The sequence below is a fragment of the Morus notabilis genome, unplaced genomic scaffold (assembly GCF_000414095.1).
Source record: "Morus notabilis unplaced genomic scaffold, ASM41409v2 Scaffold902, whole genome shotgun sequence".
In the NCBI taxonomy this organism is placed as follows: Eukaryota; Viridiplantae; Streptophyta; class Magnoliopsida; order Rosales; family Moraceae; genus Morus; species Morus notabilis.
The window spans coordinates 372,901-389,687 of record NW_010365273.1 but is presented as its reverse complement, the minus strand read 5'-3'; the positions used below and the strand labels follow the sequence as shown (position 1 = coordinate 389,687).

The 16,787-nt window shown below is 35.4% G+C and overlaps 3 protein-coding genes across 3 annotated transcripts; 2 read left to right on the top strand and 1 right to left on the bottom strand.

Moving 5' to 3' along the window:
* The first annotated feature begins 207 nt into the window (after positions 1-207).
* Positions 208-5,223, top strand: LOC21400311 (FT-interacting protein 1). The gene is made up of 2 exons (XM_010107658.2): positions 208-409; positions 1,917-5,223. The coding sequence occupies exon 2, from the start codon at positions 1,989-1,991 to the stop codon at positions 5,007-5,009; it is 3,021 nt and encodes a 1,006-aa protein (XP_010105960.1). The 5' UTR covers positions 208-409; positions 1,917-1,988; the 3' UTR covers positions 5,010-5,223.
* A 5,830-nt stretch (positions 5,224-11,053) lies between these two features.
* On the bottom strand, positions 11,054-13,784 carry LOC21400309 (putative ripening-related protein 5). Its single transcript, XM_010107656.2, has 2 exons — positions 13,231-13,784; positions 11,054-11,534 (listed from the first exon to the last, which is right to left on the bottom strand). Exons 1-2 carry the CDS (start codon positions 13,782-13,784, stop codon positions 11,054-11,056), a joined length of 1,035 nt encoding a protein of 344 aa, XP_010105958.2.
* Positions 13,785-15,123: 1,339 nt separating this feature from the next.
* On the top strand, positions 15,124-15,495 carry LOC21400308 (putative ripening-related protein 1; the record flags this gene model as incomplete). The annotated part of the gene is made up of 1 exon (XM_024171943.1): positions 15,124-15,495. A coding segment is annotated over one exon (372 nt), but the record flags the coding sequence as incomplete, so codon positions are not given.
* Positions 15,496-16,787: the final 1,292 nt, after the last annotated feature.

The following is a 16,787-nucleotide window of genomic DNA, read 5'->3' as shown; positions in this document are numbered from 1 at the left end:
TGTTTTGTTTCGAAAACGTATGATTCAAAGTGTTGGTTGTTCTAAACATTCTCAGACCAAAAAACAAACGCCAAGAAGAGCCAATTAAAATTCGCATTTATCTCACACAGTGGGACCAAAGACCTCTCTCTCTCTCTCTCTCTCTCTCTCTCTCTCTCTGCAATCTACTGTCAATGTTATTAACAACCATTTAACTCGGTTTCGACAAACCGACGACTTCTCTCTCTCTCTCTCTCTCTCTCTCTCTCTTCTGGGAAACATCCTGGAAGATTGTTGGTCTTTGTCTTTGATGTGTTTTTCTTTTTTGACCTTTTTCTTCATTTATATAAGCCTCTGTGAGTCTCTTTCGAAGGGTTTAATCTAAACAAGTCTTCGGCTTCTCAACTTAGATCGTTAAGCTCAAAACCAGGTGCGTTTCCTTTTTACTGTTGCCTTCTTCTTTTCTGAGTTTTTTTTTTTTGTATGTTTTTTCTTGAAGTTTTCTAGATGGGTTTTTGTTGCCAATTGCTTGCGTGTTTATTTTTTAATTTTTGCTTCTGTGTTTTAGAGCTAAAGGATACTTGATAAAGGTTTTAGAAATATGGTTGTTAGGACGTGAAGCGTTGACGAAAAGAAGCTTATCTGCATCCAAAAGTTTCAGTCTTTTGTTCAACCTTTTGCTTTGGATGATCGGATATTCCTTTTTTTTTTTTTTTTTTAAAAATTGATGATCAGATATTCTTTGGATGTTCTTCTGTTGTTGTTTTTTCTATTATTTTTTTCTCCTCTACTTTTTATTTCTAGATAAACATTTTCATAGGGAAATTGGCGATAATTTTATCGAGCCTGTGTAAAAATAACTCTTTGAAAAGTTTTATTAGTAAAATAATTTTTTTAAAATTTTTATTTACAAAATGACTTCATTTTACAAAAAATGAGTAAATGTGTTTATTCATGTTTTGTTTTTCTCCCTATTGGTATTTTCTTTCATTTCTAATTTTTATTTTTTTTTATTTTTACTTTAATTTTAAGTGTCAGTACTCCTGAGTCCTGATGAAGCCAAAAAATGTTATTATTGCAAATTTTTTTTTGTGCTCTTTGAGTAAGAGAAAATGAAAATAGAATTGAGAAAAGGAAAATAGAAATTTGTAGGATTTTTTTACTTTCTTGTTCTCATTTTGGATCAGTGAGGAAAAAGGTCAGGGAATTTGATTGCTTGATACTCTTTAGAATCCGAAAAAGCCCTGGCTTTTCCCATTCTTTTGTTGGATTGTAATTTCATAACGTCAATTGCAACTTGCAAGCTAAAGTGTTGCAACTTTTTTTAGAATCTACTTTTGTTTGAAGTGAAAGATAATTAGATTCCTGTCCTTGGATTTTCTTTTTTGAATTATTTTTCTGTGTATCTCGGCTCTGTATTTTCAAAATTTATAATTTGTTTATTTTGTCTTCAACTTGGTTGGTATTGGGAAAAGGAGATATCTTATATACTCAAAAGGTATTAATTAAGAATAAGGGGTATAAATTCAGACCCAAACAGTCTTAAGGTATGTTTTGTAGGGTATTGTATGAAGAAAACTGTAGAGACTAGAAAGTATTAAAAAGGAAAAAAATATGGAGAAAGAAATAAGAGTAGTTTTATTTTGCGGACTTTTGGGATTTTAGCTTAAAGGTCTCAAGTATGGAAACAGACCGTCTTTTTTTTTTTTTTTTTGAGAGTGACCATCTAATTATTATTTTCTGATTTATGATTCATAGACTAAGTTGGTTACACAAAGCTTCTTTTCTAATTCTTGTATTTTATAAGCTCTCTATTCGTATATACCATGAATTCATAGTCCTTAAATTCATGCAAATTCTCAGTGGCAATATTTTTTCATGAACACTTGAAATGTAAAGACTTATTTAATTAAAACTTTTTGCTCCTTCTGTTTCAGGTTCTGCTTCTTTTAACTTTCCTTCAGCAAAAAGCAATTTGCTTCATTCTGATAAGTAGGCAAACTGATCCAATGAGTAACCTCAAGTTGGGGGTTGAAGTTGTGGGTGCCCATGACCTTGTTCCGAAAGACGGGCAGGGCTCATCGAGCGCCTTCGTCGAGCTTCATTTCGATCATCAGAGATTCCGAACCACAACCAAAGAAAAGGACCTGAATCCCGTTTGGAATGAGAGTTTCTACTTCAACATCTCGGATCCGAACAACCTGTCGAACCTCACTCTTGAGGCCTGTGTCTACAACCACAGTAAGAACAACAACTCGAAATCGTTCCTTGGAAAGGTTTGTCTCACGGGAACCTCATTTGTCCCCTACTCGGATGCCGTTGTCTTGCACTACCCTCTTGAGAAACGGCACTTCTTGTCGCGCGTAAAAGGCGAGCTTGGCCTTAAAGTGTTTGTCACGGATGATCCTAGTATAAAATCCTCAAATCCACTTCCTCCAATAGACACTTCTCTCAATACTGATTCATATCCGAACCATGGTCATCAGCCGCAGCAGTCAAAACTTCCGAATTTTGTCTCGAATCTGTTGTCGAATGAGAAATCTGAGACGAGACACAGATTTCGTAGTATTCCTGCCGAAAAGAAGAGTGCTCCTCCGCCAGTGATTCAACCTACACCAAACTACGGAATGCAGGAGATGAAGGCCGAATCACAGGCTTCTAAAGTCGTTCGGATGTTCTCGGGTCCATCGTCCCAGCCAGTTGATTACTCGCTTAAAGAGACAAGTCCTTTCCTCGGCGGAGGGCAAATCATTGGAGGGCGAGTTATACCCGGAAACAGGCCAACCAGCACCTATGACCTTGTGGAAAAGATGCAGTACCTTTTCATACGAGTTGTTAAAGCCCGCGATCTTCCTGCAAAGGATGTCACCGGAAGTCTTGACCCCTATGTTGAAGTGAAAATGGGGAACTACAAGGGGAAAACAAAGCACTTTGAGAAGAAGCAGAATCCCGAATGGAACGAGGTGTTTGCCTTTGCGAAGGACAATCTTCAGTCCAGTGTTTTGGAAGTTTTGGTCAAGGACAAGGATGTACTAATTGATGATTTTGTCGGTCTGGTCCGGTTCGATCTCCACGAGGTTCCCACCCGTGTTCCGCCGGATAGTCCTTTGGCTCCCGAATGGTACCGCCTCGCGGACAAGGACGGGGATAAGAAGAAAGGGGAATTGATGCTTGCTGTCTGGTTAGGCACGCAAGCTGATGAGGCGTTTCCTGATGCCTGGCACTCTGACGCTATTGGCCCGACGGAGAATGCTCCGGCTTCCATTTCCCATATCCGATCTAAAGTTTACCATTCTCCAAGACTGTGGTATCTTCGAGTCAATGCTGTCGAGGCACAAGACTTGGTTGTTTCGGACAAGTCCCGTTTTCCTGATGTTTATGTGAAGGTTCAGTGTGGAAACCAGATTCTGAGGACTAAACCAGTTCAGGCGAGGACTTTGAATCCTATGTGGAACGAGGATCTAATGTTCGTCGCCGCCGAGCCGTTCGAAGAACATCTGGTTGTTTCGGTTGAAGATCGAGTTGGTCCCAACAAAGATGAGACTATTGGGAAGGCTGTTATACATTTGAACACAATTGAGAAGCGCGCTGATGACAGAAAAATCCGCGGAAGATGGTTCCCACTCGAGAAATCGACGTCGGCCGCCTTGGAAGCTGAGGTGAAGAAGGACAAGGACAAGGACAAGTTCTCTAGCAGGATTCATCTCCAACTTTGTCTCGATGGAGGGTACCATGTTCTTGATGAGTCCACTCACTACAGCAGTGATCTTCGCCCCACGGCGAAGCAGCTATGGAAATCATCCATTGGGGTTTTGGAGCTCGGAATTCTTAAGGCTGACGGGCTGCATCCGATGAAGTCGAGGGACGGGAGGGGCACGTCAGACACTTATTGCGTGGCGAAGTACGGGCACAAGTGGGTTCGAACTCGGACTATAATCAACAGCCTGAATCCCAAGTACAACGAGCAGTACACTTGGGAGGTTTTTGACCCTGCAACGGTTCTTACCATTGGAGTTTTTGACAACAGTCTGATTGGTAATGGTAACAAAGATGTGAAGATTGGGAAGGTCCGGATTCGAATCTCGACACTCGAGACCGGCCGAGTTTATACTCACTCTTATCCACTGCTAGCCCTTCATCCTTCAGGCGTCAAGAAGATGGGAGAGCTTCACTTGGCGATAAGATTCTCCTGCACATCCTTGCCTAACATGATGTTTAAGTACTCTCGGCCGCTCTTGCCGAAAATGCACTACATTAGGCCTCTCAGCGTCATGCAGCAAGAGATGCTGCGCCACCAGGCCGTAAACATCGTGGCGGCGCGGCTCAGCAGGGCGGAGCCCTCACTTCGGAAGGAGGTTGTCGAGTACATGTCCGATGCGGACTCGCATCTCTGGAGCATGAGGCGCAGCAAGGCGAACTTTTTCCGGCTCATGTCAGTCTTCTCAGGAATGTTCTCTGTTGGAAAATGGTTCGGAGAAGTCTGCACCTGGAAAAACCCTGTCACAACAATGCTAGTACACGCACTCTTTGTAATGCTCGTTTGCTTCCCAGAGCTTATTCTTCCAACAGTCTTCCTTTACATGTTCTTGATAGGGCTGTGGAACTTCCGGTACCGCCCGAGATACCCTCCCCACATGAACACAAGGATCTCGTATGCAGATGCGGTGAATGCCGATGAGTTGGATGAGGAATTCGACACTTTCCCAACATCCCGAGGCTCGGATATTGTACGGATGAGGTATGACCGGTTGAGAAGCGTCGCGGGGAGGATTCAGACCGTGGTTGGCGACATAGCCACGCAAGGGGAGCGGTTTCAGGCGCTGCTCAGCTGGCGGGACTCGCGTGCCACAACGATATTCATAACGTTCTGCCTCGTCGCGGCCGTCATGCTGTACGTGACACCTTTCCAGGTTCTGGCTCTCCTTGCCGGGTTTTACGTCATGAGGCACCCGAGGTTCAGGCGGAAGACCCCGTCAATGCCGCTCAACTTCTTCCGCCGGCTCCCCTCTAGGGCGGATAGCATGTTGTAGATTGCAAAACTGTTGTGATTTTCTCTGTTTTTGGTCCTGCGAATGTTTTTGATTTGGGGTTTGTTTGGCAGTGCTTGTAAAATCGATGTTGTATCTATTATTGTTTTGGATGTTTATCGTGTCTGAATTGTTGGAACAAGTTGATACAAATGAAATCATACTGTCTGTAGCACCCAAGTTTGGTTATATATGGTCACTAGACAGTGCAATGTAATTATAGTAGTTCCATTAGTTTTAAAGGGCAGGGAACCTGATTACGATGCTGTAAAATTCAATTTCCGAAGTAGTTAAGAAGCAGATCAAAGGGTTAGAACCTTTCCATTTTATACACACACATTATTTACGTACTTATTGAAAGAAAGAGGCAAATAACATTTTTTTTCCAAAAAAAAAAAAAAGAACTAAAAACTAAGCGTCTATTGGTGAATTTAATGTAAAGAACACACAATAAAATAAACTTTTGGCTAAACACGAATACCTCATTTCCCAGTCCTTACACCTTGATTAACTAAAATAGAAAGAATATCAAGCCCAAAGTGAATAGAAATTTCAACACAGCTTTTGATGTAATGAAAATGACAAATTAACTAGGATTTAGAAACTTTACAATAAAATGTACTGATACGCGAGCTATCCCTCCCGAGCTTGAGAAACATGTATAGCAAGCTATCCCTCATCTCATGTACACTCTTTAAGAGTTGTTTGCCACAAACAACCATGGTTTCAAAGTTCTTTATAAGGTTTTACTTTCTCTTGTTTACATATCATGTTGAGAGACTTTTGTAACGCAAGTAATTCAATAAGACTTTTGTAACGCAAGTTTGATCTTTTTTCAATCAGATCTCAATCTATAGATCGGTTTCTCAGAAGTATTTGACATCTTACAGCTTTAATATCTTTTTTCACTTGCTACATCCTTTTGGTTTTCTTTTATAAACCTAATTCCAATGGCTTCTTCTCACACCCTTTTGAATGAAAGGACACATCATTACCTGCATGATTGTTGTTGTCTAATGTTAGGAAGATAGCACGTACTTATTTCTTTTATTGAATTTTCTGATACATAAAGGTATTTTTCAGGTTTAATTTCTAATTTTGATGTATTATTCTCAGAATATTTTTGTTTAATAAAGATTTATTTAAGTAAGACATATTTTAAGAAGAAAATAATTAAATTATCTCATAAATAATTTAGGGGAACATATGAGAAAACAATATTAAGTAGAAAATTAGATATTAAAGCGGGGACACAAGAGAGAAAAACTTTTATTTTAGACAATCAGAAGAATAGATACTTAAGTAGGGACATATGAAAAAGTTAGTTTAGTAAGGCCAAGTAAAATAAAGACACTTACAATCAATTTATAATGCTTAATAGACTGAAAGCTCTTTCTCATTAACAATCTTGAAAGTAATATTCTATACTAACACCACACACCAACAACGTAAAAGAGGCAGCTTACCACTGAGCCACATGCTGCTTGTTGTAAGCTTACACTTTTCCTAATATCTAATGTTCCTAAAACGTGTAAAAAAGTAACAAAATTAAACTTTCACAAATCCCATATCCATAACATACATTATTATTAGACCTCCTCTCCTATATATGTCCAAATCTTTTTACCAATTAGCTCACTATTTTTTGGGTTATTTTGGCTATGAACGAATCTCTTAATCTTTAATAATTCAATTGATAAGACTTAGGTAACCAAACACAATCAGCTTGCCTTCTTTTAGAATTATCTTTCACCTACCTACTGTGAGGACCACCATCAAATTGTGAATTTGACCTACTATATACAATATATATATATATATGTGTGTGTGTGTGTGTGTGTGTGTGTGTGTAGGAACGAACCTTCCATGTAGCTACACAAATGCTAGCCGTAACATTCCATACTTGCCACCAAGTGTCCATTTGGGGAAAATGACACTTGGACAACGAACTGTTTATGAAATATATTTTAAACATCATTTACATAAAATAAAAAATAAAAAAAATAAAAAAAAAAACTCACGTAAAAAGCCACATCACATACACATACTGCATTAGCATATGAATGTCGATAATCTCCTTCTAAATTCAACTATTAGTACTTAGAAAAATGAAGAACACTGAACGTGAGTGTCTAGGTGTAACTATTGGAATTTTTTAAATTTGTCGATTTTGGATTGTTGAGTAAGAATAGTAATGCTCCCATTAGCATTCCCACTAGGGAAAAGGAGCTGATGGAGGAGGTCTGGGCTTCTCTAGATGAATTTACCTATTGTATTTAACGTTAATTTGTTTAAGTGTATTAAAAACAACATATGATAAATTACGTCCATGCTACGACAATTTCTTGTTTTAGTCCTCGCTAGGAGATATATAACATTTACCTCAAAAGTGATGAGGTAAGGATACGTGGCTATAGAAATTGGAGATAGCTATAGAGTGCATACTAGCCTTTTTTATGGTTTGTATACCATACAATTCTTCTTTTATCATGAAATGATACATGTTATTTGTGATTTAGATTACTTGTCAAATTTTTGGTGTTTCAAATGTTATCTAACCAATTGCCTTTTGTCATGTTTTTGAATAGACTCAAACATTAAAGCATGAAAAAAGTCAATTAAAAAGCATTTTAAATTTTTTATAAATGATGTGGCATGATTTCATTTGTCAGACATTAAAATTGGACAGGTAAATTGAATCCTGTTATTTGTGGGAAAGAAAGAGAAACTAGAGAGAATTGAAAGAAGAAAGATTAATTTACTGTAAAGATCTTCAATTTCATTAACAGTGAAATGAGTGCAAACAGCTCTTAAATACTAGCAAGAGGCAATATTGTTGGAAAAACATGGTGAATAAAAAATTGATTCGGAATATGAACCGCCTTGCATTAGTATGCTTTAATACTGTTGCATTAGTGCATCAGAATATCAATGGCCTTGTAACTCATGGTTTAAGTGCATGGTTTATGACATAATTCCAATGGTTGTAACATGTGGAATAATAATGTGCTTTAGTGGATGTTAATGGCGGAATCTAGCCACGTTTTTGAGCAGGTTCATCAGGAAAATGAACAGTTGTAACCGAAGAATGAATCCTCATTATTTCAGTAGTTTATGACCATTAGTGGGCTGAATTCTAAAGGTTATAACACCCAACATTCTGAATCCTATATAAGGAGGAATTCTTCAAGCATTTGAAAACACCATAACAAATTCAGAAGGTTTTTTCTCGTCCTTTTCATTAGTTTTGTTCTTAGAATGTTTAGGTGCTCTGGTGATAGAGAGAAGACATAGTTAGAGTTTGCCTAGAGTACATCTTCTCGTACTAGAGTACTGCTCGTCGTCGTTATATCCTGAGAGACAGATGATATTCTCAAGTATTTGTGGAGAGGGCGAATTTGTTTTAAGGAAATTATGAGTTTCACAAGCATTGACGTCCTTCCGTTTTCAAATCCTGTTCGGTTTAAGGTTGAATTTCTGATTGTAATATTTTATTTCCTCATTGTAATTTCTGCTAGTATTAGTATACCTGTTCGTTTCTATTATATATTTATTACAAATGTAACCAACTCAGCTAACAAATAATTCTCTTTACCTTAGAAAAAAAAAAAAACACTAATTCTCATTACATCCAATAAAATCTGTACACCTGTCTAACTAACTAGCAACTAACATCAAGTGTTAACAACACTAACCGCCACAAATAGTTATGTAACTAACTTCTATAATTACTACGAGAATTTGTGGTATCCTTTCTAACAATTTGCATCACTTAGTTGGAAAATAATATCTATCTTACTCAATACGCCTAGCTGTTAGTTCTCCACCCACCATGATTAACGTCACTCCACTATGTCATATTGTTTCTGCTCATTCCTGATCAGGACAGGAGTGCAACGAACAAGAACCGCTATTCGCCAACAGAGAAGAAAAGTTTTTCTCCAGTAGATGGGATAAAGATAAAGCTTTCTCTTGCATCTTCGACATATATACTATGGTTATTCTAGAGGTTCCCATATTGGCTGCGTAATATTACTATATATTTTGATAATGCAATGTAATACTAGTTAGACAATGAAGCATTTCTTCCCAAGCAAGTAAGCAACTTCTTCAGGATAGATATATCCTCATACTTTCAATCCCCATGTAAAGACAAAAAAATAAAATAAAATAATAATAATAATAATAATAAATATAAATATGCCCTTAAGCAAGCCCTAATCAACAAGATATTAGCTATGTCTTCGTTTTTCCGACTCCCAATAAAATGTGTAAATATAGAATTTGGATCCTCTCTTTTTTTTTTTCTTTTTTTTTTTTTCATATTCAAGGAGCTCTTTAACTTATAATTAAAGGTATTTTTACCTTTTTGTACCTTTGTATTTTACATTTATTCAAAAAGTATACTATCACCTTTAAATCAGATTTAATATTCTTACAATTTCTCGGTCAATACAAAAAGATTTTGACTTTAGAAAAAACCAAAATTACCCTCAAATTCATAAAGTAAAACAAACAAAAGAAACTTTAAAACAATGTGAAAAAAACTGAAATTATAGAAAGAAAATTCTAAATTTTAAAAGTGTTTTTTAGTTTTTTAAAGAGATTTTTTGGTGCCTTTTCGTTTAAATTTTTTTTTCTCTCGTATTCAAGGGTATTTTAGACATTTTAAGATCAAATTTAAGTGTTGGTCGAAAGTAGGTATAGATTCAAATATTAAATTTAATATGAAGGTACATATTTGGCAAGATAAAAAAAATAGTATACTTTCTAAATAAATTACCTAAAACACATGGTACAAAAAAATAAATTTTGATTTAATTAAAATGTCACCACTCATTTAACATTCTTCATCCCCTCTATTTTTTTCTTTTGAGTAAATTACATGACATGCCACATAAATTTAAAAATATTACTTTATGTTACTGAATAAAAATAGATTAGATATTTTAAAGTAGATTGAGTAGCATATATAGATCTAAACTTTATACCTTCGGGTGATATAAATGTAAAGATTGCATCATTTGAGTAGCATTTATAAATTTCTCCCTCTATTTTTTGGTTTTGATGTTATCTCTACTGGGCTTCTAATTGCATATGACCCAAAATCAAATATGAGAGAACCTCTCTTATTGTCTTTTCAATTGCAAACTAACAATCAAATAATCCTATGATAATTTTTAAAAATACCTCATGAAATGGAGCCCCTTTTATTTCAAACATTTAACATTAGTCCATATATTTTTATTTTTTAGATTAAAACTAGTTAATGGGTAGAATTTTTTAAAAATGTACTTTTAGTAAGTCAGGTTATCAAAGGAGATAATATCTGTAATTTTCTCTGATTCTTATCCGCACAAGGCCTGTAGTAACAAAACATATGTTTTCTATTACGTTCGCCATATAATGAAGACATCATGACAAAAACCTACGTTCAATCGAATTGCACGAACCATGTTTTTCCAACAATTTTTAAGATTATCTCTTGCATTTTCCTAATTAAACAAATTTATCGATGTATTTTTCAATATATTGAGCAATTATTGTTGTCTCCTTGTGGCGGGGCCAGCTTGAACTGGGTAGAATTCTACACTAAACTCAGCTTTTAAAGAGAGTTTGTTGCGGAGAAGGATGTGTGGAAGCGGAACTTATCAATATCTTTATCTCTTAACTAACCCAATTGAATTCAGGCCCGCTCTCCACTTTTTTTTTTCTCTAGTTTTTTTTGCTTTTGAACAACTACTTTAAGGAGAAAATACATATAAGATTTAGTAGCTTGATAATTTATTTAGATTGAAATACATTCATTAACGGCGTAAATTTGAAAAAATATTATAGATCGAGAGTGTAATGTTTTAAAGTTCAGAAAATATATTGACACAAATGACATAATTCAGGAGAAATTTATGAAATTTATTCAATAAGAAAATGATGGTATATAAGTAATATACCAATCTCAATAGTCATGTAATACATAACACTCCTAGCACAATTTAAATCTCCTCCAAATCTCAAGTACTAGCAATGATAAACATGCAGGATAAAAATCAAGCTTCGGACCAATATATATCTAGTTCACCCCAATCACTCTTTGGCACTTTCAAAGCCTTCCAAACAGCCTTAGATGCATCGACAATGTTATTAGGACATGGGGGCTGATAACCATGATCAGAATCACACCCTGCAGTAGAGTCACATTCATCCACAACCATGGCATTGACACGCCTACCATTACCATATATGGTAATATTCAGGAAGCACCTATGCATATGGTTGAACCATCCCGTCGATAAAGCCACGACCGGCGTGTCGTCTGAGTGGTAATCCTCGTCGCACTCAGAGGGCGCACCTCCATCACCGCCCTTCTCAAAGCTGTTGAGCGTAAGGACTGCATTTGTACGGCCAGACACCCTTGGTGAGCACTTGTAAGTGGTGTAGAGCTCCCCTTCTTTGCAGCAATCCGAGTACTCTGGATTGCATTCACCTGGAGGAGGATTTCTCCCTCTTATTTTGCCACTCGGCTTGCAGATTTTGGCTTCGAGGCTCGACAAAGTGTTTGCAAGAAGAAGTAAGATGAGAAAACAGACAAATGAAGAAAAATAGCCTCTCATCATCTCTAGTACTCTAATATTTGGTTCACTTATGGACTATTAGGTTAGTTTGCGTAAATTGATTTAGCGCCTTGCTATATATATATACACACACACACGCATATCATGATATTATAAGTTATTGGAACTTCTATAACGTAGTTTTTAATGTCAATTTATGACAACTTTGCATTCTTTCTTAAGAATAAGATTTACATTCCTTAGAAAGTGCCGTTGCTGATGCAATGAGGTCTATAGTTTCCAAAATAAAGATAATAATAATGCTACGGAGTAAAATTTGAGTTTTGATTATATCACCATACAAACTTTACTTTTTGTACTTTAGTGATGATTTTCTTGAGTCGATATTGGATAACTTTGCTCAACTCAAAATGAAAGATTCAGAATCTTGTGGCGGCCAATCACAAAGACATTGGAGATGCAGCTGTACTAGCTGCCAATTAGTTTGATATTGAGTCGTGGCAAAATTAGAGTATATTAAAAAAAAGAAAAAAAAAAAAAAAAGAAGCGAAGTCTTTGAAAAGTGGGCACTATTGTATGTCAGCTGCAGAATATTGAATTTTAAAATAACGTTGTATCGTTTTCCGTTTTTCCTTTATATTAATCTACCACACGGAATGACAGCTAAACAACAGAATCATGCACCAGATTTCAAATAGTTGGTTTACAATATATTTTCATATTTCTGGTTTTTCACAAGCAAAGAATCGATAGGTTTTCCTGCGGAATTAGATGAAAACAGCTTTTTCATTTTTGTGCTTTATTTGATAACGTATTTTCACTCTTTTTTTTGTGTGTAAAATACAGAAATTGGGTTTGCAACCACTCCACAACGCTAGAGGTTTTTGGATCTAGACTTATATGGTGCCAAGTTTATAATATACACAGTAGTTTGCAGTGCTGAAATTTACTCTCTTGTTAATTTACATACCATCTTGAGAGAGTTTCAAGTGTGTGTTCGGAGTGTGTAATCCCATAAATTCAATAAGAAGTTCAACGACTACCTATTGTGGAAGTGGGCTACATTGTATCATACCACTCTACTAGTAAAAAGATTTATTCACTTAAATTTTTTTTTACGATTGGTATAAAGATTTTTTTTTCTACGTAAAAAGAAGATCTTTTTCGTAAATTATTTTTTACCAGTCGTAAATTCAATATTTACACAATAAATTACTATTTACTTCAAATAATTTTAAAATCTATTATTTATTTAATTTAGTTTCAAAAATTTGCTATTTACTACAATTTTTGAAAAAAAAAATCGTATTAATTCATCATCCGTATTAGTTAATACAATTCAATATGCATACGAAAAATTATATTAATATATTATTAAACAATACGATTCTCTAATAAGGTTCAGTAAACATGCCCGTAATGTTTTTTCACAATCACTCTCAAATTGCCCCTCTTTTTGAATGAAAATATGAGTATTCAGAATAGTAATTCGTTGTAAGACATCAAAGAATTTGAAACAGAGCGGGAAAGTGAAAGTGAAATTAACATCCTGTAATCAATCAACAATACACCAACCTCAAATCACAACACACACGTATTTTTACTATTATATATGACTTTCAAAGCATAACACAAACACTCTTCAATATTAAGCTTCAGACCAGTAAATATCAAGTTCACCCCAATCACTCTTTGGCACTTTCAAAGCCTTCCAAACAGCTTTAGAAGCATCAACGATGTTATTAGGACATGGGGGCTGATAATCATGATCAGCATCACACCCTGCAGTTGAATCACACTCATCAACAACCATGGCATTGACACTCCGGCCATTACCATATAAGGTGATGTTCTGGAGACATCTTTGCATCTTGTTAAACCATCCGGTCGACAAAGCCACCACCGGGGTGTTGTCGGAGTGGTACTGGTTGTCGCACTCTGAGGGGCCGCCACCATCTCCACCCTTCTCAAAGCTGTTGAGTGTCAAGACTGCTTTTGTGTGTCCAGTCACCTTTGGTGAGCACTTGTAAGTTTTGTAGAATTTGCCTTTTTTGCAGCAATCAGAGTAATTCTCTTGGTTGCATTCCCCTGGAGGAGGCTTTTTCCCTCTTATTCGGCCACTAGGCTTGCAGCTTTCGACCAAGTTGGTCGCAAGAAGAAGCAATATGAGAAAACTCACTGCTGAATTAGAAATATGGCTCTTCATTTTCTCTAGTACACTCCTCTTGATCCTGTAATGGACTATATTAGGCTGGTTTGTACAAATTCATTTAGTGGTTGGCTATATATATTGGCTACTGGAAACAAATTAATACATTTCTTTAAACTACAGCAAATTTGTAGTGTTTCTTTTGAATGAGTAGGATTCATCATTTGATGAGTACTATGACAAATTTGTAGTCTTTCTGTTGTTGATATGATAAAGTAGTGTATAACTTTTGAAAATAAATGCAAATAATAAAATTGATAAAATATAGGCTATATAGCTACCGGAAAACAAATGTATTTTCTTGTGTTAAACTATGACAAATTTGCAGTCTTTCCTTCTTTTGAGTATGGTATTTTTGATAAGTACTAAATAAGGTAGTGTTATATTTATATTTCTAATAATAATAGCAGCAGCAGCAACATTAATAGGACAAATAGGAACAGCATTAAATAGCAAATAAAGAGGCGAATCACATTATTTGTGTGTTTACTGATGATTTCCCCCTCTATTTAAATATGAAGCTTTTTAATAAAATAAGATTTCTCAGTATCTTGTGGCGGCCAATCATAAAATCTAATAGAGATTCATAAAAGCTAATAGAGATAGAAATATAATAAGCCGATAAAAATTATTATGTTATGATCTCAAATTGTTGAAGAAAAAATGCAGCTGAAATTTTAAAATCATAAAAATTCTTATGTTATAATCTCAAATTGTTGAAGAAAAAATGCAGCTGAAATTTAAAAATCTGTACTACCTTTTTCAGCATTTAGCAACACGGCCTTAAAAAAATGAAAAAGAAAAAAAAAGAATTATTCTCAAGAAAAGAATATTTCCATGCCTAATCTATCTTTTTATCGTTGAGAGAATGAACCAAAACAATGGCATGTGCAATTGCTTTTACGCTAATTATATACAAGAAAATTGTTTGTATTTGCCATAAACTTGGATTTCTGCACATAATCACTGTGATTTGACCTCCAAAAAACGTACAAGTTACGTTGGAAAAATAGGAATATTTTTGTAAAACCGCTGGTTTCATGCCGTAATAGTCACGTTGACATAGCTTTTCGCTACTTTTTTTTTTTTACCTCTTATAACGCCTTTGATTATCAGAAACGAATACAATAGAGTACAAAATTTATTTCAATCCCAATACAACATGAAAAATTAGCTAGAGAAAAATGAAAGGCGTCACCAATATCTCAAAGACTACTTACATTTTAATGCTTGTGGGAATCACTCTGAAAAATTAGCTAGAGAAAAATGAAAGGCGTCACCAATATCTCAAAGACAACTTACATTTTAATGCTTGTGGGAATCACTCTTTCTAACTATTTGTTCATCACATCATGTTGAAGCTTCAAAATGTCGTCTGAGCGGCAAAGTAAGAGGCAAGAAGCATCCATCAGGCAGCGAGTGTGACAACCGATACCACCCCGATGACACCCCGGTTGTGGCGCTGTCGACGGGGTGGTTCCACAGCGGAAGCAGGTGCTTCAACAACATCACCATACGCGCTAAGGGGAGAAGTGTGGTGGCCATGGTTGTTGACGAGTGTGATTCATCTGTGGGGTGTGATGCTGAGCATGATTACCAGTCTCCGTGCGCCAACAACATCGTCGTCGCGTCGAGAGCGGTTTGGAAAGCTCTTGGCGTTAGTCGTGAGGATTGGGGTGGCTTGGATATTACATGGTCTGATGCTTGATTTGCTTTAGTATGATACGTTGTTGAGGATGTTTTTTGTTGTGATTTGTTGTGTAATATACTTGTTATAATAACGTACCTTTGCTGTATTGTATTAAGTTATGAAATATGGGACTTCTGTTGCTTTATTAATGATTTTTCCTCTTTTCCCAGCTCGTATAATAAGCAATCTTTTGACGCTATGTTTGGTGAGAATAAAAAGTGGAGGGAAGAAAGAAGGTAAAGAGATGTTGGAAGAGGAAAATAAAAAAGGGTTGTTCGCACTACAACAAATATCAATATCAGTAGTGGATTAAAAACGCTATTAATTATTAATAATAGCGTTTTTGAGAGTGCTATGACATCGGGCGCTATTAAAAATCCTAAGAAAACATAACATTTTAAGAGAGTTATGGAAAGCGCTGTAGAATTAAGGTATTATAACATTTAAGACAAGTTATTTTCAATCTTTTACAGCTATTTAGCATGGTTACGATACAGATTAATAATTTTTTTTCCTTGTTATGTTCATACTCTTGTAGCTTTTTAAAATTATTATTAATATCCTTTTAAATTCATTCAAATAAATGGTAATTCTGAGATATGTGATATATCTAAATAGGAACATTCAAATTAAAACATAAAAACATTCAATATATCAATTGTTATCAATATCTACCAAGTTAGCAATAAAATTAGGTCAACAACATAATTCATACAATGTCCAAAACCTTAATATTCAAAACAAGTAAAGAAAACAGAGGAATAGCTGGAGATATCAAAGTATCCAAAACGTCTAAGTGCAATGGTGAAGTAAATCCTTCCATCTTGACCAAATGCTTCAACAAAAAAGTCATCTCCACTATTTAACCTGTAAGAAAGTGATCCATTATCAAAATAATAATCAAACTCAACTAAAACTTCCACAATTTAACCTATAAATAAAGCAAAGACTAGTTACACCATTCACAAATAAAACTTCATTAGAATCACACAATTCCAGCCCGTAAAAACCTCTTGTTGGTGCGTTTAAGAAAGTCCAAAAACATTCAAAGTCCTAATTTCTGAGAAAGAAAATACAACATCCTTGCTTAAGAAATATGCTTAGATGCAAGAAGCCAAGAAAAACATTCAAAGTCCAAAAACAGCACATAAAAAAATTACTCCAATCCCTTTTCTTTATTGGTTCAAGGAAGTAGATGTTTCCATATATTATGAAAACCTGCCAAGCATGTCGAGAATCATAGAGCCATAAATCGATCCCATGTTCAAATACAATAGAATATTACTTCATAGTATTCTCTAACACAATTA